The sequence below is a fragment of the Temnothorax americanus genome, unplaced genomic scaffold (assembly GCF_048541705.1).
Source record: "Temnothorax americanus isolate GAGA-0224 unplaced genomic scaffold, ASM4854170v1 Scaffold87, whole genome shotgun sequence".
Classification (NCBI taxonomy): domain Eukaryota; kingdom Metazoa; phylum Arthropoda; class Insecta; order Hymenoptera; family Formicidae; genus Temnothorax; species Temnothorax americanus.
The window spans coordinates 210,923-237,073 of record NW_027509810.1 but is presented as its reverse complement, the minus strand read 5'-3'; the positions used below and the strand labels follow the sequence as shown (position 1 = coordinate 237,073).

The window sequence follows — 26,151 nt, the reverse complement described above, 5'->3', positions numbered from 1 at the left end:
CTGCAATACTCGTCACATTTGCGTCATAGAAAATGTATAAAAAAATATCATTTAACCATGCGATCTATGGTGATCTATGTGAATAACATTCGGCAGTGAAAGTACGGAAAATGTCGTCAAGCGTAACCGCACTCTAATTGCAACTCAAGACTGATATCTGCATTCCAGTCGGCGAAATACCAGGCCCGAATGAACGACGCCGGGCGGCGAGTCGCGAGGAGTTAAATCGACCGTTGCAATCGCACACGAGAACGGTGTCGAGGAGCGTGAGCGTCCTTGCTCCGTGGAAGCCGCGACATTATAGGGAACCGTTCGAGATCAACTACGATCAGCAACAGCATGCAAAACCGATCGCGACCATGAGACGCAGGCAACGAAGCCGCGAAACCCTCAGCCGCCGAGGAAAGGAAGCACGGCGAAGCAAGGACAATCTTTCTAAGACAAGTAAATGCTTTTACTCTTGAGCAAAATAACTAAATGCCCCATTAAATGAAATAAATAAAATTCCGTATCCTCAAATAAAATTAACTAGTAAGTATCTATGTGTAGCGATGCATCTCTTTCTTTTTTCTTAACTTTTACTAATAACAATTCGCGACGAATGTAATGGTGAACAAGTCCCTTCAGTAACTGGATAATAAGATTGTATTCTTTAATAAGAACGGGAATACTTTTTATAAGAAGTTCAATTAATTTCAAGGAAAAATCGAAAAAATTTAATTTAGATTTTCTCGAATTCTTAAGGAAAGAGATCACAAGATTTATTTTGTAATTTAACTAAAAAAAGCTGCGAGTCACGCAAAAAGTTTAAATTAATTAAAGTTACATTGTCCGAATTTACTGTTTCTTTCAAATTCATACTCTTATTCGTGATATAAAGAAAAAATTGGTCAACTTTAAATTAGCGTTAATTTATGTCAATGTATTATTTAAGAAATGAAAACATTTGCGTCATAATCATTGCAGGTACGATCAATCGCAGCACGCTAAAACCGAAGGACAAGCAGAAAGTGGACAGAACTGTTTCCACGGAATCGCTGGCCACCAAATCGCGAGGCATCGGCTCCAAGACGGAATTGAACAGATCCACGTCCGTGCCCCGCGACCCGAACAAGAGCGCGGGATGGTTCAAGCTAAAGAGCAAGAAGTCCCGCGCCTGAATTGGGCGGCCATTGATCAATGCTAGTCTCGAGTTTCATAAGTGTAATTCGTAATTTCGTGTAGGCGATTAATAGGCGTCGATATCTGGCGCGCGCTGATTAATAACGACGCGACTTATCGATAATACACACCGTTCTCATACACCGTTTAACACATGCACGCGAGTGCGTCGATCGCGATCGCGCGGGTTTTAATTTTTTTAACCGAGTAGCATATGATTGCGGCAACAACGTGGTAAATTAATTGCCGCTCAACACATCGATCGATTTTGCGAATTTATGAAATTTGTGCTACTTAAGACACAAAGTTATAACCCCCCCCCTCCCGCATAAATAGATATATATGTATATCTATACGTAACAGAATAAAACAATTATTCAAATATACATAGGCACACGCGAAGAAGCTTCAAACCTCAGTTACTCGTCAAATTAATATTGTTATACTCTTTGCGCATTAAATAACGTTTTTTTTTTGTAACAAAGAAGATTGCAAAAGATCAAATGTGTAAACTCTTGAAAAGTATAATATTAAATATGAAGTGTATTCTAAAATGAGAACCTTCTCAATATATCGTTACATTATCGTTAATAGCTTTCTCTCTGCCAAATTTAACGGATTAAATTTGTTGCGAATGATGAGAATGCGTTCATAATATATTCATATTATATCGTGAATTAACATGTCATCGTGTATTAACTTTTGTTTCTCCTTCGGGATTTGACAAAAAGTGCTTCAATTTTTTCATACTTTCACGTAACTAAATCCATATGGCGTTGCGCATCTCATGGGAAGATTAACGCGTCACTTTATTCTACCGTGGATCAAAGTGCCATTTCTCTACATTCCTATAAGTAGTGTATACACTCTTCGTAAAATAAATTTAAATTCCCGAATATATATAATTTTGAAACGGACAACACCTTTCTTTATAATAAACGTTAGTGTAATAAAGAAATTCAAGAAAAATATTTTCTAAATTTTATCCATGTAAAACGGACAGTTACGTATAGCGGTAGCTACCGAACGTTTCTCTGTGCACAGATCAATCTAATCTTTGCATGCTTAGTGTATATAAATACTTGTGTTGATAATCATAATTCTTAAATCTATTTTTACTAGGACCTATGCGTGTTTTCATATAAATATATAAATATAACTCTTTTCTCTGTACATTCATGGATCACAGATTACACATACACTGTTGCGAAATTTTCACGTTCGACACAGTTCGAGACACTCTTTCGTCACTTCTGATAACGGTGTAGCGGAATAAAACGCGCGATGCTAGACATTATCTGTTTTACTGTGATACGCTTTTGCGTGTGAACAAAGAAACAAATTAATTACAGCGACATAGTCATCTTGCACCATAATTACTATTTCATTCCTATCCGGTGCTACTTACGTGTGTGTGTACATATATCGATCATTAGACGATATGCATGTAAATATCATGAATATTGACGATACTGTACGGAATTATGAATAAAACCTATTACCTATTAACACAGGCATTACTCCTCTTTATAAGATGCGTTCAACGCGAAAACAGAAACCACGTTATATCTTGTAACAAGATTAATAAACGCAACGATGTAAACTAGCGTATCATTAATAACAAAATATATCAATGTTAAATGTTTCATAATATTAGAAAGTGTGTTAATCATCGTGGTACTCACATTACACAGGATGGATATGGATCAGTTGACGGATAATGGACGGATGAACAGGAAGAGAAAGGATAGCGATGTGTGCGTAATGATCGTTGTCTTAGTGCGCATATCACAATTCCACCGTTTTATTCACTCTGTCCCAACAACACAACGTGGTCCCACATAGTACAAGCATCATTCCCAGATAGGTATCTGGAAAATAAAGCAAATCGTAAAGTAACTAATTCATAACATTTTCCAACAATACGAAAACAATTTCGCTTGTACTCACTTCCGTGTACCTTTTCCTCGCCCAGGAACCAGCCTGCGATCGCAGTGAATACGAAGGTAAGGGAATTTGAAACTGGCACAGCCAGAGATAAATCGGTGCTCTGCAAGGTCAGGAAGTACAATACCGAACCGCACTGATTAACTAGAAACGGCAGGAGATACTGTGTGTGTAAAGAAATAAAACAAAAATTAGAGAAATGCCATTACGCTTATAAAATAAAATTAATTTGATAAAATCTATGTGACAAACCTTCAGGTTAGTGACGAGAAACGCGATCTCCTTGACAAATTGCCCATAAAAGGATGTGGCTTTGACATCTTCCAAACCTAGCGCACCTTTCTTCATGAACGGATTGGTTACTCCCCAAAGAATCGCCACAAGACACAGATATATCACAGAATCTGCAAACATACACATTGACACTCAATGAACACATCGCAGTCAAAATGATATAATTTTGACGTCACATTGACCCAAAAAATGACGTAAATTTAGTCAATATGACGTCAAATTGACATCGCTTTAATTTTCTGTTCTCCTTAAACATGATTGTTTTAATGGGATGTTTAATATCATCGAATCTCTGCTTTTATTTTCGCCTTCGTACTCGAAAAATTACTTCGCAACAAATGAAGAAAAAAAGATTGTTAAAGCTAAAATATCTTACCAATAGTGACCGCCATTCTCGTCGGTTATCTAACGTGGAAATCGTGGAATATTACACGATATATTTACATCAAAATTACATCATGACAATGGCACGTCGCGTCATGAGAATTAATTAACGCACTGAATGCCGGGCTTATCGCTTGTTTTTGTTCACACCAAAGTGGAAATTTTCGCTGTCAGATTCAGCTTATATTAGATTTACACACTATAAACGTTATTTTTCACGAATTCTACACATTTTTTCGAGTAGGTCACCGATCACCCGATCACCGGTGACCAGCGACCAAGCGCGGCGTTCTGAAACTGAAAACTGAAAGTTAAAATGGCTGCGTTCAAAAAGCAACTCAAGGAGCGCTCAGTGATTCTTTAATACGATTGGTTCTTGCCTTGCAAAGTAAGAACCAATGGGAACCTCTCCAGGCACCTTCTTGCAAATATTAATAGTCCAGTTGCAGTAGAATTCTGTTAATAACTCGTTATACTGTCGTTGGCTGCGTTCGGGGAGCGCGCTATTAGCGCTATTTGCTTATTCTATCCTTGTTCTACAATGAGCGATAAAGATAGAATGATGCAATAGCGCTAATAGAGCGATCCCCGAACGCACCCGTGTTACGTGCTCATAACACAGTTGCGCAGATATACTATAACGATAACGATACTGGTCTACAACCTTGCTTTAAAAGGTATTTAAGCTCTAAGCCGTAAGAAATTGACCAATCACAGTCGAATATTCTCCTCAAATTCCATTGTGATTGGTCAATTTCTTAGTGTTTAGGGCTTAAAACACCTATTGTAGACGGGCACTAAAGAGAAACTCTCTCGATAAGTTTAGTGTCGAAGTCGTTTTTAAACCTTTTAAAAAAGCGATTCATGTTTTAAAAAATTATCGTACCATTTATTAGCAAGAAGAGCGAAAGATATTCGATGAATCGGCAACGAAGACACAGTCGGAGACTATAAAACGTTATATTAATTGACCGAAAAATGTTCGATGGTTTCTAGCTGTTCCAGTTCGATCTTCTTTAAGGAATCGTGTTGTACTCGCAATCGTTCCAGTTCCACGGACTTCTCCAAGATTAATGCCTGTAACGAAAATAAACGAAAATCGATTGACGTGACTTCGAATCTAATTGATCAGCAGAATTGCTTATTTTTGCAACCTTTGCAACTATAGCAAATTTTACAACTATATATAACTCGTCGTTCCTATCTAATATTTTCTTCCGTGTAAAAAAATTATGATTCTATGTCAACGAAATGTTACAGGATATTACTTGACAAAGTCAATCGCCGAAAAAAAATAATCGGATGACGGACAGTCAAAGTCAATATTCAAGATAATCGAGATCGTCAAGTTTATTAGAATGGCCATATGAGGTTTGATACTTATTCGATCAATAAAGATGACTATAAAGGCTATCGCTTTCTTCTTCCTTCTCGTTATGACATTACGGTGTATAATACCTTAATATATTGTAAAAGTAGTATAAATTCTCGCGACTACTGTTACATATTACTTAAACCTTAAAACGATTAATATACATGTTGTCAAATTTCATGTAATTAATTTAAGAACCTGCATCTGTTGTTTCTGAGCTTCCCTTTGCTTCGCAACGGAACGCAGTAGATTTCGCGCGCCGATCGTCTTCATTTTCTCTCTCTCCACCTCTTTCGCCAAATTGTCTAATATCCTAACGAATTCGTCGGAATTTTTCTCAAATTCGGTAATCTCTGCAACGTAAAAATTCTCAATCTTCGCGACAATGATATCTGTGAAGAGGCATTAGCGATTTATAGTAGTAGAGTGCGGTTGACACGACGAAGCCCCGAGGTGCAGTTTTTTTTTTTAGATAAAGGGGATTATCGGACATAAATCGTTCATTTCACACCGTAATTTTATTTACATTTCATGTCTCGTATAATTATACATTCTTCAAATTATATTTCTTTCGCGAATAAACATTTCGATCGACAATTCATTACAAATTACAATAATAATAACAGCCATTGTAATTGACATTTAATGTCCACTTCAATGTAGATTAACTTCAATCTCGATTTAACTTACTTTTTATCCTTTTCTAGTTATAAAGATTAGAAAAAGATAGAAAGTAAGTTAAACCGAAATAAGTTATAGTCTACATAAAAATGGGCATGAGAATTAAAAGAAAATTCCGAGATTAAAGTTAATCCACAAAGTTTTGACTAAACTCCGATCAACCTAATCGGCGATTAATTTGTCAAACAATACCAGCATTATTTTTGTTAACATAAATAGAACCATCAATTTTTTTTTAGCACTCGAAAAGGAAGATATAATAAAAGACAACGAATTGCATACATACTTATAGATAGAAATTTTACAGCGAGCAATTCTGCCGATTGAATTAATCGCCGGTCGAGTCAATTAAAGCTCGAAATCGCCCCCTAACGCCGTCCGAATCATCCGAGAGTGTAGATGTGCGCGCCTTCTTGTGCAGGAACTCATTGAGCAAAGCACACGCGGTGCGGTGAAGAGAATCGTGAATCGTGTGGCGGCGAGCGGGTGAGTATCGTAAGGACGTGAGGCCGCCTGGGTCAAGTAAATTCTGCCGTGAAACGCCACTCGCGAACCAACGCAAACTTACTGGACACGAAACTCTGACACTCCTCCTTCAGCTTGTTCGTTTGATTCGCCGCTTCCGGCTCTAGGACGCGTATCTTGCTCAGGTCGTCGATGTAAACGCCGTACTTGGTCAGCGAGTCAGCCATCTTCTCGAGCGTACTCGCTACTCAGCCGACTTGCCGACTAGCGTACGTACGCGACTTGCGGGGCGATGGCGATGGCGGTCTCCTCGTTCCGGCCCCGGGAGCGCGGGCGATTCTGATTGGCTCCGAGGGTTCGCCGTGCCTCGCGGCACTCTCGATACTTTTCGCGCATCGATCTTAGCCATTCGCCGCCACATTCAGCGCGTCGCGTTCTCGTCTTATATACTTCTCGCTTCTCGTTCGCCGCTGTGTTCGCCGCGCTCGACGACGAACGTGCGGGAAACGGAGCGAAATGGGGATATGTTGATATCTCGCGCGGCTCTCCCGCCCTTCCGATACCCGCGGGCCCCTCCGGCCCCTCGTCGCCCGCGCGCGCTGTCACGTCGCTCGTCGCAGTCGTCGCTCCGACGCAAACGCGAATCCGTCGGCGATTCGCGCGTTCCAATAATCTGACGTCGAGGGGGATCGATACGCTCCCCCCCCCCGTCCGCGCCCCATCCCGCGGCGTGTCGTCTCGCGTCAGTACACTCGGTACTCAGTACTCGGCACTCGCCTCTCTGCTCGCCTCGGACCCCGGTCGTCGCGACTCTCGTTATGTCGGGCGAGCACAAGACCGTAATTAAATACCCGTCGGAGTATGTCAAACTGAACATCGGCGGCTCGCTCCACTACACCACCATAGGCACCCTGCAGAAGCACGACACCATGCTGCGCGCGATGTTCAGCGGTCGCATGGAAGTGCTCACCGACTCCGAAGGTGAGGCTTCTCTCGCGACACACACATTTTGACATTTCCGACGAGTTAACGGAGACTCTCGTCGAAATCGATCAGTCTTGACGTCCCGAATCTGAGGCGCACGGATTTGTCCGATTAATTTGAAAAAAAAAAAAAAGGAAAAGAAAGGAATCGCGCTTGACCCCTCTGTGCGTTATTTCCCCGAGACATTTCAACATTTAATTTCGTCGATATATCGCCCCCATTTGTAACCTCGACTCTGACTTCTGACTGGTGGTCTCTGTCTCTGTCCGTGCAGGTTGGATACTGATCGATCGGTGCGGCAAACATTTCGGAACGATCTTGAACTTCTTGCGAGACGGCTCGGTCCCGCTGCCGGAAAACACGAAGGAGATGGCGGAGCTGCTCGCCGAGGCGAAATACTACTGTATCGGCGAGCTGGCCGAGTCCTGCGAGCAGGCGCTTCTTCGAAAAGAGCGCGAGGCGGAGCCGATTTGCAGAGTACCTCTCATAACCTCCCAGAAGGAGGAACAGTTACTCATAAGCAATACTACGAAGCCTGTGGTCAAGCTGCTCATTAATAGGCATAACAACAAATATTCCTACACAAGGTGATATTAAACGCTGCTTCGATAGTCGTGAATATCGTGACGTTTCGCGATATGTGTGATACCATTTTTTATCTTTTGCAAATTGCAATCTGAACGTTCCAAATAGGCGCCAATGGCTGCGGTCCACTTGACGCTGCAAAATTTTTTGGGGAGGCGTCCTTCTTCTCCTTTCTCCGTTGAAAGAAAAGAGAAGAGGAATGCTTCGAAGCATTTGTAGCGTCAAGCGGACCGCAGCCAATGTGAGCAATTCAAAGTGTAACAAGAGTAACGAGTGTAACGATAAGAAACTCGTATTACGTATGTGGTTTCTTACATAATTTATATCGCAAACTCGTATTCTAAATTAGTGAAAAAAAATTGGTGAATGAAATGTCACGATATAGCTAATTGTAGATGTATTATTATCACAGTCAAGCTCATTATATATATATATAATGCATAAGTGAATTAAATAAATTTAATTTTTGCAGTACATCAGATGACAATCTATTAAAAAACATAGAATTATTCGACAAAATGTCGCTCAGATTCAGTGGCAGAGTGTTATTCATCAAAGATGTTATCGGCTCGAGCGAGATCTGCTGTTGGACGTTTTACGGACATGGTCGTAAAGTGGCGGAAGTCTGCTGCCACTCCATCGTCTACACGACTGACAAGAAGCATACAAAGGTAATGAAATAATATGACAGCGATATTTTAAAACTATGTAACGAAAAATGCTTACTTTTTTTTCCAGGTTGAATTCCCTGAGGCTCGGATATATGAGGAAACGTTAAACATCCTGTTGTACGAGCATCGGAATGGCCCGGATCAAGAGTTAATGCAGGCTACGTCGTCGCGCGGCGTGGTACCTTGTACGTCCGACGAAGAGGAGGGCGAGCGTTCAGGCTTGGCGCGCCTTCGCTCCAACAAACAGAACACCAACTGACCCAGTCTTGTTCTCCTCAATCCACCGCATACCGCGATCCTCAGCGTCGTTCGCTCGTTCAAGACGCGAATCAATATAAAATGAAGACGAAACGCCGATGTATACTAAACGCGAACGCTACGTAATACTGGGTTATCGCCTGCCAGTCGAATCTCTTTTTCTTTTTCGTTTTTGGAATACATTTTGGAACGCGGGGAAAACTTAACTTTGGCTGGACGACAATCTGTCTCGCTACATTTTCTCACATCACAACACTTTATTTTCGAACATAATCGCGTGCTTTAATTGTTGAATAGATTTCTAAGAAATATGCGTCGTCCTTAACATCAAACAGAATGACAAATTTGTGTCTTTTTGAGTTCTCTTCGCCATTCTTGCTGTACAAGCGTGTTTATAAATGTGTATAAATGTGCGACTAAGAATGGCACTTTATTGATTTCCTCTTGAAAATGACTAAAAGAATGTAAATGCTGCGCGCTTACTGATTATGTGCCAAATTGTAATTAAATCCGCAACAGGAATAAGTCCAAGTTGCCATTCTGTGACTGATAAAATTATTTTATAAACTTATGCTCTATGACAACTTTTAAGCAGTCATTTAGATTAAACAAACTGTTATGAAATAATCTTTTTCATAACAATTTGTTTCTCTTTGTGCAAAACTAGGACTGCACTGTTACCTGTTATAAGTATTATTATTTTATTATCATTGTCATCATCACTGTCATTGTCATCGTCATTAATATAATAATATTAATTTGTCAATTATTATTATTGCTTATTATTTTTGTCATTATCTGTATCATTATGATAAATTTTTTCATCGTGTTTATGTTACTCTTTCTTACAAACTTGCGTAATTTAATATCTCAATAAATCATATATTATATATTTGAAACATATATATTGTGTTATTTGAATGTGCGTTTCTCAGCAAGTCCGGAATTCTTAAACTGCTTAAAGGATGATGTGGAGTACAACACTGCCAGTAAAATAAAATTGAAGTTTACTATATCAGTCATATATATATATATAATTTTCGGTGTACAAGAGGTACGCGCGCGTTTTAAACGCGCAATTTTGTTATTTCACTTGAATTGTAAGTGTTAAACGTATTAAATATTAAACGTATTTTTCAGAAACTTCGGATTGAACGGATGTGCAATACATAGTGCAATATATCTGATTTTGAATAAGCGAGCTTATTTTGAATTTTCTACTAACACGTCATTCCAAATATATTCTTTCACCGCGTATTAATTATTGATTTGCACTTTCACTTATATGACAGAATCGGAGCGATAATCGGAACCGAAGTGTTTTCGGAAGTCGATGCGAATGATATGAATGATAATGATCCGATATCTATTGATCGTAAGTACGAAGATTAGGAAAAACAACAGTTTTTCATTTTATAATAGAATAATAGAGGGTAAATTTGCTCAATTTTCGAAGGTGTTAGATAAGTGAAAGTGGAGTGTAAACAACCACGGACTGTGATTACACTGGCACAGTATATTAGTGTGTAAATATTATTGTGTATTTTAGTGTTGAGTAAAGATGAGAGAGTTCCCCCACAGTTAATAAAGGGACCATATGTATCGTGTTGGTATACCTACGTCGTAGGATACCTTTTCATTCATATCTGTAATACGTATGTTATATATTAAATCGAATATATCTATGTGTTGAATAAAATTGATTTGTAGATTTCCCTGTCTCTCTATGCAATTACATGAACAATTGTAAGGGATTTAACATGGAAAAATGATAATAGAATAGATGTCAAAATTTATATATCTTAAATTTGTACCTTGAAGAGATTTTTTGCAAGAAAAAATACATATTATTTACAAGCTAGAAAAAGAGATCATAGTACAAGTAACTATGATACGGAACGTGATAGTTCAAGTCAATTATAAGCAAATTTTAAACAAGTAGCAAAAATCTGGCAAAACCAGATTTATTCTGTTATTTGTGCGAAATATGCATTATTTAAATCTTAGCGACGAAAAAAGTGCTTGAGATTCTAAAAATAGAGCATTTTTACTACTTTCAAAATATTTTACGTGTTCTTTTTTGTGGCAAGAGGGAAAAATGCAAAGCAGGAAAAAAAAGAGAAAATGGAAACGAGCATTAAGATTGATTCGAGCGACACATGTATTATGAAACAAGATATTATTATACATAAGTGTATGACGGAGTTTGCAGCTAAAGACAGTACATGGGGCGCAAACCTTTCTTCTTGAGACGGAATCGAATGTACAATACACATGTTGAGGAGGTTGTCAACCCCTGAATTGGAAAGGCACGTCAGTTCTTTCTGAATGATACTAGATACGCTTATCTAGTATCTAGTATCTATACACCACTGATCATCTTGCAAACGGTGTTTACATAAGAGTATTGTGATTGCTTTTGCATTTAACTACAAACAATTTCTTCGATGAAAATTACTGTCTGCTAACGACTGCGATTACACATGAGTGTCGACAGAAGAATACATATTAGTGAAAAATGTCACAATTGTCGCGAAGGTGTCACTGGGTCGATTCACATTTCTATCATCTACAATGTTTGCCTCACAGAATTTTAATGCGGTTTCGTATGAATTTCTACGATAAAAACACAAAGATTCTGCTATTTCTGCATTACGAAACGAAACAGGAATCTTCATGTAACGTGAAAGAGTCTTAATTGTAAAAAATATGACAGTAGGTCTTTATTTGTTCAAGTATTGCCTATTTACGATTTATGTACGTTAACCGTAACGTGAACTTCGAAAGTTGTAGATGTATACGACGACGAGTGTTGGCGGTTAGCGCCACATCAGATTAATAATATTAATTTATAAATCCAATCGCATTATGTTCTTAGACCAAAGTTCTACAGAGACAGTCTCCGTGCTTAACACGCGCTCTCTTAGTTCGTGTTCATGTTGGGTAGATATCGGATGGAGGAGCTTGATGTACACGTAGGCACGAGTAGATATCTAAGAGCAAAAATATACGAGAGATATACTTTTATCTAATTAGTGCAGAAAACTGAATTTCGATAAAATCATTCGAACGCCATTGCTTTCATTAGCTACACGAGAAAACGGAGAGATTTGCTCCCAGATATAATACGTCCCATCCTCTATTTTGCGTTTGTCGGAATACTCCAAGTATCTTGCACTTATATTATGTTATACCACAAATAATTTTCGCGTTTCTCCAAAAGGAATTTTGCAACTATCGTGATGCCACGAGTATACTCCGCGTTTATCAAAGTGTACTACCAGCATCGCGATACAATAGGATTAGTATTCTGAATTTGCCAAAATACCGTAACCGTCATGCGTTTGCCACATCGCGCCACTTTCAATCCTACAATTGTAATCCCTCTTTCTGCAAAACGAACACCTTTACCGTTCCGCCAAAGCTACGATGTATCTCTATATATGATTCTCTGTATAAATTTACAAAAAACATACTTTTGACATATGCAAATTTCCAAATTCAGATCGTTTCAAACTACTACAGCACTTGACGTAGGTTAACATGAGTACATATCTTTTTTTTTGTGTATTTCTTTAACGTTATCATTAAGACAAGATCACAAATTGGTAACGCGTTATACGCAATTGCCTTAATTACATAATACAGTTTAAACATCTTAATCTATTTCGCACACCCATCCATTCAACCACTATACCCAGGGATTCAAAAATAAATTCTATTCCGTAAAAATAAGAGATAAATGTATTGACTTACACAAATATAAATCCTATAAACTACGTTTATAAATATATACATTTATGTACTATGTAATCTAAAAACTCAAGGAATATACTTTGTAAGTGCAGCTGGAGCAAATGGGATGATACGTGGAGAAATCTAAGTATCTAATTATTTAACTTAAATATATTAAGACATGGAATATTATAATAATTAGAGAAAATCATTGTAGTTTGAAACAAATGATACTGTGATACAAACACGTATAAATATATAAACTAAATTGGCAATATCTCTCTTATTTAATATGAATTTTCTTTATCTAAATAAAATATATAGCGATTCGGATTTCACACTCATATTCCTATAATTCGACAATATAATATATGTTACAATCAAATATCTATTGAACAAGAAAAAAAGAAAAAATATGGATTATATAGAATAACAAAAATAAAATTAAGAAAAAAGAAGAGGTGAATAAAACTTAATTGATATTATTGCGTACATATGCTTTCGTTAGTATCACTGCATCGTTTATATAAAATTAGTTTCAATTAATAAATTTGTGTATTTATGTATTAGAAATTGTTAGAGCTATATTAGAATTATATTAGAACTTATAATAATAGATATCAAGTTCTATAAAATTAAAAAAAAAAAAAAAAAAAAATTGTACATTTATATTAAGAGTACGTATTATTCATCGTACTTTTATGTCAATAAATGCTTGTGAAATGAATGATCTTTTTTATTTGTGAGTTCTATTTTAAAACTGTTTTACATATTATATCATTTTACACAATCTCTTCCTATTTCTGTTGTATTTCTCATTTCTGAAGATTACAATTTCGAATTATACATAAAAGAAAAAGCTCGTATATTGAATTGTTTCTTAGTAATAAAATAAAGTTTAGTGTGAATCAGATTATATCTAACGGCATTATGTGACATTAAATAGATATATGCACAAGATATGATCGTAGAAGAGAAATTTCCTTTCATATGTAAAACTCACTTTATTATAATTGAGAAATGATTTATGTATTATTAAGAAAACTACATTATATCATTCCCACGTGCTCCAATCTAGCAGTCTGTTAGCAGCGACCAATAACACACCTTACGCGCTATTTCATGTGCCTGTTACTGCATAACCAATTGGTTCCAGCTCTCTACACAGTAATATAAAGTTGTTACATAATTTTACATAAACTCACATTCACTCGTCCGCTCCCGGAGATCAGTTCATGACGCATGGTGACTCCTAATTCACATAGCTGCCTCGGTCTTGGCGCGTTTGCAGGGGTTTACCGTGTTTTCTCCCGGGATACAGTCGTTATTTTCCTCAGCGGCTGGCGAGACCGATCGCTTCTTCGTAACGCATACCTCGGCAACGGTGTTATTTTTAACAGTTTCGGTTGCCGGCGATTTAAACTTAACTATTACGGCAGTCATGTTGTCGCAGCCCGTTCCGTCGCCGAGAGTATCCGGTGCAAGGCAATGATCAAATAGCTGTAACACACACATTAGATCGTTTTTTATCCAGAAGAAATACTTGAAATTTTCTGAAAACAAGATGCGCATGCGAGTAATGTTTGAAAATCATTTTCACTCTTTTAGGCTTATAACGTGATACCATACCTCTTCGCAGATTTTCGAAATGTTCTCGTAATTTTGTGACAAACGGTTGCGCACAAACTGAACGACGTTTTGACTGGTCATGAAATTCCATATGCCATCACAAGCGAGCACCATAAATTCATCTTTCTCCGGATCGATCGTGATATGCCTTACGTCCGGTAGAGCGGAGATCATCTGTTCTTGGGGTGGCAATACCATGTTTCGCTTATACGCATGATCGCCAAGTGCTCTGGAAAGATTGAGGCCGCCATTCACTCTGCCGTCGCTCGTCACCTCTCCGCCTGCTTTTACTATACGTTCCATTTCCGGTGCGTCTTCGGGCTTATGGTCCAAGCTAAGTTCGATTGCCTGACCATCCCTGCATAGGACACACCGAGAGTCTCCAGCATTGGCCACGTACAGTTCATTGTTCTTGAGTATCGCTACAACCGCCGTGCATCCACTGTCCGAACCAGGCTGCACAAAAACAAAACTCACTAAGTGAAAATTTTTAAACAAGTTTTCATTTAACATATTTCATTTAACGATTGTCCCTTTTGTTAATTTTACTCTAGATATTCATAGCTCGCGGTAAGTTTCGATAAATTCTCTGAGACAATCGATATTGTACCTTTTCTACCATTAGATCATCCGCGTCATCGTCAGAATCGTCTTCTGGATCCTCCTCCTCCTCCTCCTCCTCCTCCTCCTCCTCGACTTCGTCATCTTCATCGCTTTCATCCTCGTCAATATCTTCTGTATCGTCTCCGTCACTGCAAGACGATTTAAAAAGAAAAAATGTCGATTTAAAAACAACGCTTAGAAATTAAATATTTTTACATCAAGTGTAACACACGTCTCTATACCTTTCAGGAATACCATCGAAGGTCTCATCATTTTCGTCATCGTCGTCGTCTTCTTCAGAGTCTTCGTTGTCCTTTTTCAGTAGACTTTGGTAAAGATCCACAGGCTGAGTTCTTCTCCGACCACTGCTAGTTATCCGTTCTTGCTGACCCGCATCTCCGTTTTCCACAGGGGTGCAAGAACTGCTCGACACGTTGTCGCCTCCGCCCTTACTGCTGTCCGCATCTCCGATCCTCTTCGACTCCGCGCCATTAACTTCCACCTCGTTCGCATTAGACTCCGCGCACAGTGGCGCCTTGCCGGGACTCGAGACTTTCTCTTTTACATCTTCGGAACTATCGGGCATGTCCATAGACTTAGCAGGTTCTACATCCGCGGTAGACACCACCGGTGGAGACGCGTGAGCGCTGCCATTGCTCGTCGTCGAATCCAGCACTTGCTCAGCTTCGTTGCTACCCGGGCAATCGGAATCCTTTCGCTCCACTGTGCTGGACAGAGTCGACCCGCACGGCTGACTGGAACTACTCACGTCCGTTTCGTTCGTATTCCAGTCGGGCGTGGACGCGGACGACGAGGACGACGTCGCTGGCGGTGACGGCGACGATGAGCATCCCGCGCCAGAGGACGAACCGCTCGTTTTCTCACGTCCTCTTCGACCCCGCAAGTAAGGACTCGCGAATGCGCGCTTACCACACTTCTCGCCTTTCAGATTTTTTAGATGAGGATTCGCCACCTCTGACTGATACTTCGCCATTACTTGCTCCAACGGCATCGTTGCCTCCATACACAGATTACTAACATTTTCTTCTTCATCTATACGCAATGTAACGTACGAAGATAATCTTATTAAAAGCTTACTCGTGTAGGTAAGGGAAAAATATAAATTAGAGCTTGCCAAACGGACAATTAGCAAGAGCGTCTGTATAAAGGTAAACCCCGTAATAATGCATATCCTTAATATGAAAAATAACGCACCAGATTCGGTCAGGTCACCTTCCTTTTTCTCCGATGTGGACGTTCCCGCGAGCTCTTTGAGAACATTGACTACCTCCGGCTTCGTAAGGGTATCGTCGAAACCGAGGAAAGCGTCTATTAAAGCTTGCCTAATATCGCCTTTCTTGTAAGCTTCTGTCTGTTTGATAAAATCAGGGAGGTTGCGCGCGCAATACGTCGCAACCTCGTGTCCTCCATGACCGTCGTATACGGCAAACAGCGAGACATTCTCGTCAAAATCTATGCAACAATTGTGAGCGTCCTGCAAAGAAAAAGTCGCCGTTAGTAATCCATCTTCGACAAGATTTCTTTCTCGTTCTAGAAGGATAGCAATCAATTGTCTTAGGTATTATTTAGGATCAGGGAATCGAGTGCCAAGAAATAACATTCGTCTAGAAATGTATAAATTTATCAGAACGAGATAAAACATATTTCAATAGACAGTCGATTAACTTCCATTTGATAATGCATTCTAAAAGCGTCAACGGACAAGATAAAACAACGATTATTGCGTAACAACTTTGTCGTTCGAAGGAAACTGACAACCGATATTATTGCGGGTATCGGAGAAAGTTACAATATCGCCAACGAGATATTTTTGCCGACGAAACAACGCCGTGACAATATTGATCGACGACATGTCGCAAGGATCCCTTATCGGGATATCTCTCGCGTCTGTCGATAAATAAACGCGTGAGTCGCGAAAGAGTCGTCGACGAGCGTCGGATGCGCCCGGAGCCTCGTCCCGCTCGTCCCTCCGGCACGAGGGTTCGGCGCGCGGGACGCGTCGGCGAGCGCGGGGCGGCCGGTCAATCCGGTGGCCGGGTGACCGGCGAAAACACGCGGGACGCGGGTGCCCCGAAACTGGGTAACGGGGCGATAAACGAGCGAGAAAACGAACGAACGAGCAAGCGAGCGAAGGCGCGCGCGCGCGCGCGCGCGTACGTCGCGTACGTTGCCGCCGTCGGCGCGGCGGCCGTGGCGAACGGCATGTACCGCGACGTTCCCGCTTACCTCCTGACTGATCCGCCAGCCCTGCATCGAGCTCGCGCCGTACGCGACATTCTTTCCCACTTCGTCGCTCGATTCCTTCTTCGTGATCGGCTCCGACAAGTACGCTCCCATCTTTTAAAATACCGGCTGGCCGTCGTGCTACTCCCGCGGCGTCCGCGTAATGTATATCGCTAACGTTTCCGCCAGAAAACAGAACTCACAAGCGTGGCTGCTGCACAAGTCGTTGACTAGCCTCCCATGACCGGTTTGGCTTTCTGTTTTCCAGCCGCGCTGCTAGCGCCAGCTGGGCGCAGACTTTTCGCCGCGCGTCGCGCGCGCGCGCGCCCGCGCCTCTTTCGCGCCAAACTTAAAGCAACGTGCGCATGTAGAAGTCGGAAAAGAGTCCGTACGACCGGATATGCGCTCCGTTCTATTTTCAAGTTCGGTAGTCGCTGCATTTGTGATTTGTGCGTCTCGGAGCCGCGGCGGGGAACGGTTTGGCCAGATTTGTTTCGAAAGAAAGACGCGAGCGCGCGTCGTTTCGTTGCCGTTTGGCGTTTGCGACGATCGATTTCGAACCGAGATTTCCCGAATGGGTTAGATAACTTAGATGATCCTCGAACCAGTGAGCTATCACTTTGCGAGTTGTTGTCGTTCGAAGCAATTAAGTCATGCTCGATTTAAGTATCGACTCAAATCTAGAGAATTTATAGAAATTGATTTTATATAAATACTCGAGTCACGCACTTTTACAGAAAACTCGAATTTATATATATAAATATACACTGAAAAAATAAAATTTTATTCCAAAGAAATATTTATTAGGTGGCTTTCAACAGCTTATTTACTTAATATAATATACATACTTTTTTTATACTTAAATATAAAAATATCTAATTCTAAGTATAAATATGTGTAAATAGTAAGTAAATATAAGTTGTTAGGGCCACCTAATAAATATTTTTGGAGGTTTTTTTCCCAGTATTATATATATATATATATATATATATATATACATACATATATATATATATATAGAACAGAATAGTTTATATTTAATACTAAGAGAACATTATATATATAATAAATAATAAGTGAAGCTTGACCGATAAGTGAATCTCACAAATAAGTCATAATAGCCATTTTCGGTCGAGATCGAATTCGCTGGATCTTCGCAGTTTGATATTTATTTTGTATAAATTTTATATATTTATCCTTAAACAATCGAGCTTAATACTATTTTCTTGCAAATAATCTATATTTTAGAATTAACCTTCGATAATCGAACGCGACAAGTATAACAGGACATGTCGAAATAAGTCGGTCGTTCCAGTATTAGCGCGTCTTTATCAAATTCAGAGCAATATATAATTGACCGCATTAATATTTAGTACATGAATATTGAAAACCTATTGCAGTAACGAAGCAAAAGTAGCTCGGACAGCGCCGCTTAAGGGGATCCTAAAGACGTCTGTAATACCGGCTTTTTTTCTTAGCACTAATCTTTTACGTGGCTTTATAGAAATGCAAAATTCTTGTCTAGAATTTAAGTACGCGTCAAAATCTAGGTCATAGTGGTCGACGTTATATCGAAAACGAGAAAAAATTAATATTTTTGTTAATTTTTGGTATTAAGTAAATATACTTAAATTCTAGACAAGAATTTTGCATTTCTATAAAGCCACGTAAAAGATTAGTGCTAAGAAAAAAAGCCGGTATTACAGACGGCTTTAGGATCCCCTTAATGGTCACTTTCCGAAACTCTGGAGGGTATATTAACAAAATACGAAAGTAAATAATGTTCCAAGCGTTTTCTAAAATTTATTTTTTTTTAAATCGAACAAATCAGTGTTCAACGTAATTCTTCGATAGAAATATCTCGATTACCGCGGAGTGAATTTAACGTCGGAACCGCGAGGAACATCGAATCACCTTTGAAGTTTGAACGTCCCGCGCTTCGTTCAAAGTGTGGGGGGGGGGTCGCGACAAGTGGTGTCGCGCTCGTCGCGGCGCGGCACGGGAGGGATTAAACGGAGCAAGAGAGGCCGAGGGGCGTGGGGGGGAGGGGAAGGAGTGCGTACGGAGTAGTGCGCCCGCCAGTCGCCACTGCCCGCCAGTCGTTCGGCGGAGCTCGGGGAGGTTAGATCGGGTTCGCGCACCCCTCCCCCCGGATGCGAATGCTCGGTGGTACGGCACACCGCGACGGTCGCCTCGACAGACGGCAGCGGATACGCGGCGCGGAGTCGCGCGACTACGTCAGTGCCGCCGTGGCCCGGACTCGCGTCCTTTCTCGCGCGCTCGCTGGCGAGCGTCGATCGTCGTCGTCGCCCCGTCGAGTCGATCTCGTCCTCGCCCCGGTAACGGGGGCGAGCCTCGCTACGCCCGCACATCCCAGCTCGTCGACTCTCATTCCATCGACGTCCGACGACGCGCGGCCGGCCGTCCGTGCATCGTGCTCGCCACTCTCGCCGCACCTGTCGATACCGTAACGCCAAAGGGAGCGAGGACGGCAAGCCAGCACCGTGTGTTCCCCGGCCTAGTGACCCGACCTTGGATCGGTCCGACCAGGTATACGTCTGTCAACCGCACTTTACTTACTCACTCGCGCTCGCGCCACGCTTATTCTTCCGTGGCCCGCGCGCCCCGACGTTTTCCTCCGGCTCCGAGAGCGTCTCTCTCCCGGAGATATTGTATATCACACGTATGTGCACATATGTATATTCGATTATGGCGGGGGTGCGGACGCGCGGGGGAGGAGAGCTTTTGAGATTGGTTGTACGGTAGTATGGCAGCGGCACGCATCCCCGCTAATTCCGGGGTGCTTAACGCGCGTATACGTGTTGCGGATAAGAGGATTTGCCGCTCGCGCTAGTGATAGGCTTAAGTCCGCTCTCCGGATGCCTATACGCGTGTCTTCGCTCTTCGCGGTTTCCCACCGATACAGCGACACCCGCCGCTTCACTCGACAAATGAACCGTTGTAAAATATATCGATCTTAAAAACGTTTCCCGTACCGCGGGATTCCCCGGTGCAGTTTTCGAAACGAGACGGCTTCGCGCGGGTGGCGCGACCGCTGGCTAATTTCTTTTTTAATCGAAATCACCTTGGGGGAAAATTTACTTATCGACCCGAGAGAAACTTTTCGCGGCGGGAAATTTCACCTCTTGCCTTTTTTTTTCTTTTTAGCTCGTTTCGCGCGCGACGGTATATACCGCTGTGGTTATTCGCGTATGAAGGCGCGCCAAAGAGAAATGCGGGGGAATTTCCTCACAAGCGGCAAAACGAGTGTTCTTAACCACGTATATATGTATCTGCAATTAAACTCTTCCCGAGAGCATTTATCCGTTATCACGCGAAGCCGCGAAGCAGGCTATCTAAACTGGCGAGGTATCGCTCCGCCGAGCGTGCCGTGGTACCGCGATGTCTGGCCCGACGCGCCGTCATCTACTTGCACCGTCGTTGCAAGCGACTGTCTCTACCACTGACGATCATTAATTTCTCTCGCTGCGTAAAGCATCTCGCCGTGTGAGAGCCGAACGCGAACGTTCGTTCCTTTTTACTCTGGAAAACTGAGAGGAGAAAGCGAGGAAGAATATTTCACACGTGTCGTGACATTTGCAATTACATACGCACCAGCTCGAAAATAGGATGTACCATTTCCCACGTTGCTATTACGAATTCTCTTCTAATTTTTGCTATTTAATTGATGTGCAGGGCGATGTACCCCGCGCGGAGATCCGCGGGGTAGGATTTTAAGACGCGTTCGCACTCGGGAATTAATCAAGTTGGAACAAATTAAATGATACAGAGAGAGAGAGAGAGAGAGAGAGAGAGAGAGAGAGAGAGAGAGAGAGAGAGAGATTATGTATAGGAATGCATCGCGTGTGCGCCGACAGGATTTTATTCAATTTGCTCGCGGGCTTTTCTATTTCGCGACAAGTTGCGAAGTGCCCGTTGTAGGAGGCCCGGGGCATGGCAAGTATCCAAATGCGAGGCAGAATAAGCGTACGTAATCTTACAACGTTGATTTTAATTATCCCGTTTGATCCGCCCATCTAGAAGTCATTATTTGCTCCATGCAAACTGTTGCACGTGCGCCATTCGACGAATTCGCTTCCAATTGAGCTACGCGAAGCTCTAAAAGGATGCTTTTAAACGGAGAAAAAGATGCTTTTACTGCGATTTTAGAAATGTATTATTAGAAGCGACTCTTTCAAGGCTCTTTCTTGTTCTCGTGCTTAACAGTATTTTTTACCTCTCTCTCTCTCTCTCTCTCTCTCTCTCTTTCTCTCTCTTTTAATTAATTAAAACGCTAAAGTTTGCTTAAGCAATCTACATAAATTTCATTTTGGAATCATAAATAAAGCTTAAAGTAAAAGAGAATTTTTGAAAGAGAATTTTTATACAGCCGGAAAAATCACGTTTCTGCTTGGATCTTCCAGACCTGAGTATAGTAACTATAGGGTTAAAATATAAAGATGTGCAAGGTGAAGAAGGCGCCTTTCTTTTCGTAGTGATTTGAGATAGGCCCTCTATTCTTTATGATAATTTTAGGAATTGCAATTGTCACCTGTCCGATTTTGAACGCATTTCTGATATTTGACTGAAAGGGGACGGCAAATACGATCCGTTATTTACGTACTCTACATAAAAATTGCAGTTGTTGGTTTCATAAAATTTTTTCCGTCGCGAATAGCCGTTCTTGATATTTCTGGGACAATGAATGCAAGCAGCCTATTATTGTTCCGTCCAATCGTTATTAGATTTTTTTTTGAAAATGTTGAAGTGTATAAACCTTGTCATTTTCTCGTCGATCCAGAGACAAATTATCTGATATCTTTTGCCCGTAGAACGTCTATAGGTCCTCGAGCAATTAGTTTCATGCGCGAGATAAACCGTGTTATTTGTGTCATGTAACGAGCATGTTGTGAGAATTTCCTCCGCCTCGTGTTCTTCCTCCTGGATAGATTGCTTAGATTGCTCTTGGTCGAAATCCTTATTCGCAGTAATTACGGCCTAGAATGCCCAGGAAAAAGTAACGGCGATTACATATATATCTCTATATGTCGAATGAAAATCGTGATACAACCGCGATTTAGTCAAGTTTCATTACAATCTAGAAAAATGTTTATTACAAATTGGAACTAATATAATAAAAGTCTTGGCGCAATATATAATGTAAAAGTATTTCGGTCGCGTTTAATTTTCATAGTCCTGTTACGTGCTCTTCAACAAAATAAAATTAAAGACCCACTTTGAATTGGCGGCAAAAATGATGCCATGTAAGTATATGGTGGTTTTGCAAATAAAATGATTTTCGAACAAGCAATTCGAAAACCTGCAAACTCCGCTTTTAAACCCCGTGAAGGTTTTCCTCGACGATACTTCTGTTTCAAGTGCGGTGCCATTATACAAAAGTCGAACGTGCAAAATTGACGAACCAGAAATTTTGTTAAGTATTTCACTCACTCTTCCTTGCTTATTGTCGACTCAACTTGATCATGAAGAGAAGGAAAAGAATCGTTATTATTTTCTTGAATTGAAAAATGTGTGACTAGCCGAATTCGAGCCGATTGGCTTCCTAAATAAATATATTATCAAGAGATGTAAGAATAGATTACATCTATCAAATATGTATTTTATTCCTCTATGAAGAAAGAAAAGATAACTTTTATCTTTCATATATTTCATATTTGATTCGAAAGATTATCAGCTGATATGCATTATATATTTCACGAAAAAATTTTTTTTATAAAAAAACCCAAATATGTCATATTTGGTTTACAAACAACGAATAGGTATAGGGGAGACCGGGACTCGTTGGCACAAGAGACAAGTTGGCATTGCGTTCCGTTTATATATATTTATAGAAATATATAAGGATGGAAAATTTTTTCACAAAATATCTCTTTTATAACAAAGATACTTTTTCCATTTTATTTAACTGAAACAAGTATTACAATAAAAAGAGAGAAAACTCTGATTCGAGAGGTGGCAAGTCAATTTTCGAGCGTTTCAAAATATTGTATCAATGTTCTTCAGCTTGAGAAGTCAATCAAAATGACGTGTTATATAATTATTAGTTAAAAGAAAAGTTTCTGTTACTATACGACATGTTATTTTGAGTAACAACAGTAATTTAATGTAATAAAATAACTGTACGAGCAATAAAATGACTCGTGATAATTGGTTGTTCGAAAAATCAAATGCCGAAATTGTGAAAACTGTGCCAACGAGCTGGTCTCCCATCTGTTACATCTGTATACGATCTTGACGTCTGTTGTGAATCGATAGTTTACAAATTATAGTGCGAAAAGTTAGAAGCTAGAATACTTATACTATACTCTTATTTTTATCACTGGATTTGATTAAACATGACCCACCGATAACAGACCATCGGTGAGACATTAACATAACATGTTGCTTTCGAATAGATAACGACTTAAACGGTTAAACCGTTTTATCGGTAAATCTTTTCGAGCTAGATAAAGAATCGGCGATTATTGGACTTCCGTTTTGCTTTTCGCGCGAATACAAAAAGAATAATTTGATATCAACAGCGACGGATATACTCGTTTGACCTTTCGCACGGGGACTATTCTTCCCGTTGTCTTTGTGACCGCCTCTCTCGCGTGCAGAAGCTTTAATTAACAGTTGGCATTTTACTAGATGCGAGTCCATGTCGAGTTTTCCCTGTTATTGCAGTATCGTCTCGCAAATCATGTAAACTAGTTTATTGTTCCGCTGCGAGCTTCGTATCGCGAAAATGGTACAGCTGCCGTGTTGCGCGTTGCGCCGCGCCGCGCGCCGCCCGGAAAATTAATCGCACGCGCGTGGGGGCGGGGCGAATATGTTTTTTTTTTCATATTTATTATTTGGGAAACAATGCAACTAGCGTCACTACCGTTGTAGTTCGTTGACAGATATTGATAAAAATATGCACGGTTCGCGCAATCGAATTGCAAATTAATCTCGGCAAACACAACAGCTGGAATTACATTCGCATTTCTATTAAAATTCTATCCATTATTTGTTATTTCATTATCTCATTATTATATATATATATATATATTATTTCATTGAATTTGGATTACACGTAGGCGTTATTTTACGTTGTTATTTTACGAGCGCGGTTGTTAAACTTGGCTGCACGGTCTTCGGCTCTCTACACAGTTCTCGTATGAAAATTACCCGCGTCTATAAAATGTTCGTTTGTCTTACGAAGAATTATAAGACTCGGCGAGCTGCTTGCGAAAATGATCAACTCTATCACGCGAGAACAGAAAAGAACACTTAGGCCCGTGTATTTATAGTCGTGTTTCTGCTGAAGAACTGTGCCAGAACCAGCATCGAGAAAATTAATCATGCACGTTGGCGAATATATTTTTTTCCATATTCATCGTGACTTATTTGTGATCTAATAAATAGAATTTGACAAAATCAGTTTGATATTCACCGTGTCATACTTGTAATCGGGATTTAACTGAGGAGATCAAATAAAGTTTATCTTGAGATATAACCTAAATTTTCTGGTTTTAAGCGGTTTATCGATTCTTGAGCAATCATGTATTATTTAAAAAAGAAACAATTTATATGACATTTTTTATTGTTAATACACATGTACATGCATACATGACGTTTAAGATTTACTGTTAATAATATACATTTATATGTATATCAACCAGATTAAAGTAAATTCTCTCATCAATTAGGATTTGAGTAACAAATATTTCCATTTCGAATCGCTCTTCCTATCGCAACAAAATTAATCATTAGCGAATCTTAGACAAGGCTTATAATAATAAATCCACAAACAAAGTGTAAATGTACAATATACATTTATCGAAGTTGATTTAAAATACAAGGAATATTCGGCGTTATTTTATAACATTAAATATTTCGTAGTAACGAGACTGTCTGGCGTACGCGTCCTCGGCGGTATTGTTTTGGTATAGCGCGCGACTTCGTATGCAAAGCCGCCGCAGACCGTATTGTCATTAATTGTCAAGTCTCGGAACCGGCAGGTAACGTCAGCCGCTCTGTGTGTCATACTATAAGGTAGCACACTGAAACGCGTAACGAAAAGCCGTGTATGTCAGTTATGTACTGACAATTAATTCGAGATGAAATAAAGTTTTACATGTCTATATTTACACTTACTTTACAATATTCAACGTTAAATACTACGCCGCTTGTAACTCGCTTGTAGACGGCGACGCCATACGGTGTTTGTCACTCCGGTCACTCGCGTTATAGCGAGAATCAAGCCAGGCAGGTAATGGCATAAGCTGCTTTGTGTGTCGCTGTATTGCTCGAAACGCGATCGCGACAAGCACTAAAAGTACTAAATGCTGTTGTACGTGTTGTAAGTGTCATCAGCTCGCATTAAGGATTCGTATATTGATTTGAATATATTTCATATAGCGATTTGGCCGATTTGAATTTTCGGTTAAAATAAAATTTGCCTGTCACTTCGAGATTGACAACGCGAAATGACATACGAATCGCCGGATCGAGTTATTCGAATAACGAAAAGCCGTAAAGGAAAAAGAACAGAAATTTTACTTTGTAATATTCAACGTTAAAAACTTAGCATACAAAAAATTTTCTTCATAATATTCAGCGTTAAAAACTTAGCATACAGAAAATTTACTTTATGATATTTAACGTTAAATATTTCGAGGAAGCTCGCGCACAGCCTTGGTGTTTGTTTTATTATTACAACGCGTTGTGTACAAAGCTGCACGTTCTATAGTCAATCGTTTAACGAGACGCGACAGGTAGTAGAGCATACAACTGCGTGTGTCGTAGTTTTACCCTTGAAACATTTGTATATCTTTTACGAAATATTAAACTATTAGATCACATTAATTAACTCTCGTCGTTAACGATTGCAAATATTTATCGTAGCAAGTCGATTTGATGAGTGATTACGTTTAAATCGATGAAAAATTGGAAGAAAACCGCAAAGGATACAGCAGCATACGTTGGAATTTATGCATCATCTAAACTGTCTAAAGATATCATTATCGTCTGTATAAATAAAATTATTCTCACACAGAAAAAAAGAAGTATCGTATCAAAACTTATATATAAACAACAATCTATAAATCTTCTTATAAGAATTTCAACTTTTTACTTCAACTTTTTCTCCTT

General features: G+C 40.0%; 5 protein-coding genes across 11 annotated transcripts in view; 2 read left to right on the top strand and 3 right to left on the bottom strand.

Moving 5' to 3' along the window:
• The window catches only part of Blo (bloated), a 115,720-nt gene extending 114,154 nt beyond the window's left edge, over positions 1–1,566 (top strand). For both annotated transcript variants that reach the window (XM_077424630.1, XM_077424629.1), the window contains exons 7-8: positions 169–444; positions 967–1,566. In XM_077424630.1, coding sequence (XP_077280756.1) covers positions 169–444; positions 967–1,160 — 470 coding nt within the window. In that variant the 3' untranslated portion in view covers positions 1,161–1,566. The remainder of the gene's footprint in view (positions 1–168; positions 445–966) is intronic.
• A 272-nt stretch (positions 1,567–1,838) lies between these two features.
• On the bottom strand, positions 1,839–4,164 carry LOC143907729 (transmembrane protein 234 homolog). Its single transcript, XM_077424638.1, has 4 exons — positions 3,779–4,164; positions 3,361–3,512; positions 3,112–3,271; positions 1,839–3,032 (listed from the first exon to the last, which is right to left on the bottom strand). Exons 1-4 carry the CDS (start codon positions 3,792–3,794, stop codon positions 2,950–2,952), a joined length of 411 nt encoding a protein of 136 aa, XP_077280764.1. The 5' UTR covers positions 3,795–4,164; the 3' UTR covers positions 1,839–2,949.
• A 538-nt stretch (positions 4,165–4,702) lies between these two features.
• On the bottom strand, positions 4,703–6,812 carry Ift20 (intraflagellar transport 20). 3 transcript variants are annotated; one of them, XM_077424640.1, is made up of 3 exons: positions 6,408–6,542; positions 6,126–6,352; positions 4,705–4,863 (listed from the first exon to the last, which is right to left on the bottom strand). In XM_077424640.1, the coding sequence occupies exons 1-2, from the start codon at positions 6,529–6,531 to the stop codon at positions 6,168–6,170; spliced, it is 309 nt and encodes a 102-aa protein (XP_077280766.1). In that variant the 5' UTR covers positions 6,532–6,542; the 3' UTR covers positions 4,705–4,863; positions 6,126–6,167. The 3 variants fall into 3 exon arrangements, with proteins under 3 accessions (XP_077280767.1, XP_077280766.1, XP_077280765.1); XM_077424639.1 differs by lacking the exon at positions 4,705–4,863 and adding an exon at positions 5,371–5,511; XM_077424641.1 differs by lacking the exon at positions 6,126–6,352 and having other exon boundaries at positions 4,703–4,863; positions 6,408–6,812.
• A 310-nt stretch (positions 6,813–7,122) lies between these two features.
• Positions 7,123–10,513, top strand: LOC143907728 (BTB/POZ domain-containing adapter for CUL3-mediated RhoA degradation protein 3). Its single transcript, XM_077424636.1, has 4 exons — positions 7,123–7,285; positions 7,563–7,875; positions 8,346–8,544; positions 8,612–10,513. The coding sequence occupies exons 1-4, from the start codon at positions 7,123–7,125 to the stop codon at positions 8,801–8,803; spliced, it is 867 nt and encodes a 288-aa protein (XP_077280762.1). The 3' UTR covers positions 8,804–10,513.
• A 426-nt stretch (positions 10,514–10,939) lies between these two features.
• Positions 10,940–17,281, bottom strand: LOC143907726 (protein phosphatase 1G). 4 transcript variants are annotated; one of them, XR_013259953.1, is made up of 7 exons: positions 17,017–17,280; positions 15,985–16,264; positions 15,012–15,822; positions 14,777–14,918; positions 14,167–14,622; positions 13,743–14,037; positions 10,940–11,795 (listed from the first exon to the last, which is right to left on the bottom strand). XR_013259953.1 is itself a non-coding variant. In XM_077424632.1 (6 exons), exons 1-6 carry the CDS (start codon positions 17,125–17,127, stop codon positions 13,795–13,797), a joined length of 2,034 nt encoding a protein of 677 aa, XP_077280758.1. In that variant the 5' UTR covers positions 17,128–17,281; the 3' UTR covers positions 10,940–13,794. The 4 variants fall into 4 exon arrangements, 3 of the variants coding, with proteins under 3 accessions (XP_077280758.1, XP_077280757.1, XP_077280759.1); XM_077424632.1 differs by having other exon boundaries at positions 10,940–14,037; positions 14,786–14,918; positions 17,017–17,281; XM_077424631.1 differs by having other exon boundaries at positions 10,940–14,037.
• Between the last annotated feature and the right edge of the window lie 8,870 nt (positions 17,282–26,151).

What these genes read in the sequence shown, in the direction of transcription:
- LOC143907728 (XM_077424636.1), top strand. Translation starts at nt 7,123, where the DNA reads ATGTCGGGCGAGCACAAGACCGTAATTAAATACCCGTCGGAGTATGTC. An exon ending in AACAAATATTCCTACACAAG is followed by an intron (nt 7,876 to 8,345) that starts GTGATATTAAAC and finishes TAATTTTTGCAG; the next exon opens with TACATCAGATGACAATCTAT. An exon ending in CTGACAAGAAGCATACAAAG is followed by an intron (nt 8,545 to 8,611) that starts GTAATGAAATAA and finishes TTTTTTTTCCAG; the next exon opens with GTTGAATTCCCTGAGGCTCG.
- LOC143907726 (XM_077424631.1), bottom strand. Translation starts at nt 17,127, where the DNA reads ATGGGAGCGTACTTGTCGGAGCCGATCACGAAGAAGGAATCGAGCGAC. An exon ending in GCTGGCGGATCAGTCAGGAG is followed by an intron (nt 16,265 to 17,016) that starts GTAAGCGGGAAC and finishes TTTTCTTTGCAG; the next exon opens with GACGCTCACAATTGTTGCAT. An exon ending in AGGTGACCTGACCGAATCTG is followed by an intron (nt 15,823 to 15,984) that starts GTGCGTTATTTT and finishes CATTGCGTATAG; the next exon opens with ATGAAGAAGAAAATGTTAGT.
- Ift20 (XM_077424640.1), bottom strand. Translation starts at nt 6,531, where the DNA reads ATGGCTGACTCGCTGACCAAGTACGGCGTTTACATCGACGACCTGAGC. An exon ending in GTGTCAGAGTTTCGTGTCCA is followed by an intron (nt 6,353 to 6,407) that starts GTAAGTTTGCGT and finishes TACTTGACCCAG; the next exon opens with GCGGCCTCACGTCCTTACGA.
- LOC143907729 (XM_077424638.1), bottom strand. An exon ending in TTCTCGTCACTAACCTGAAG is followed by an intron (nt 3,272 to 3,360) that starts GTTTGTCACATA and finishes TTACACACACAG; the next exon opens with TATCTCCTGCCGTTTCTAGT. An exon ending in CGAGGAAAAGGTACACGGAA is followed by an intron (nt 3,033 to 3,111) that starts GTGAGTACAAGC and finishes TTTATTTTCCAG; the next exon opens with ATACCTATCTGGGAATGATG.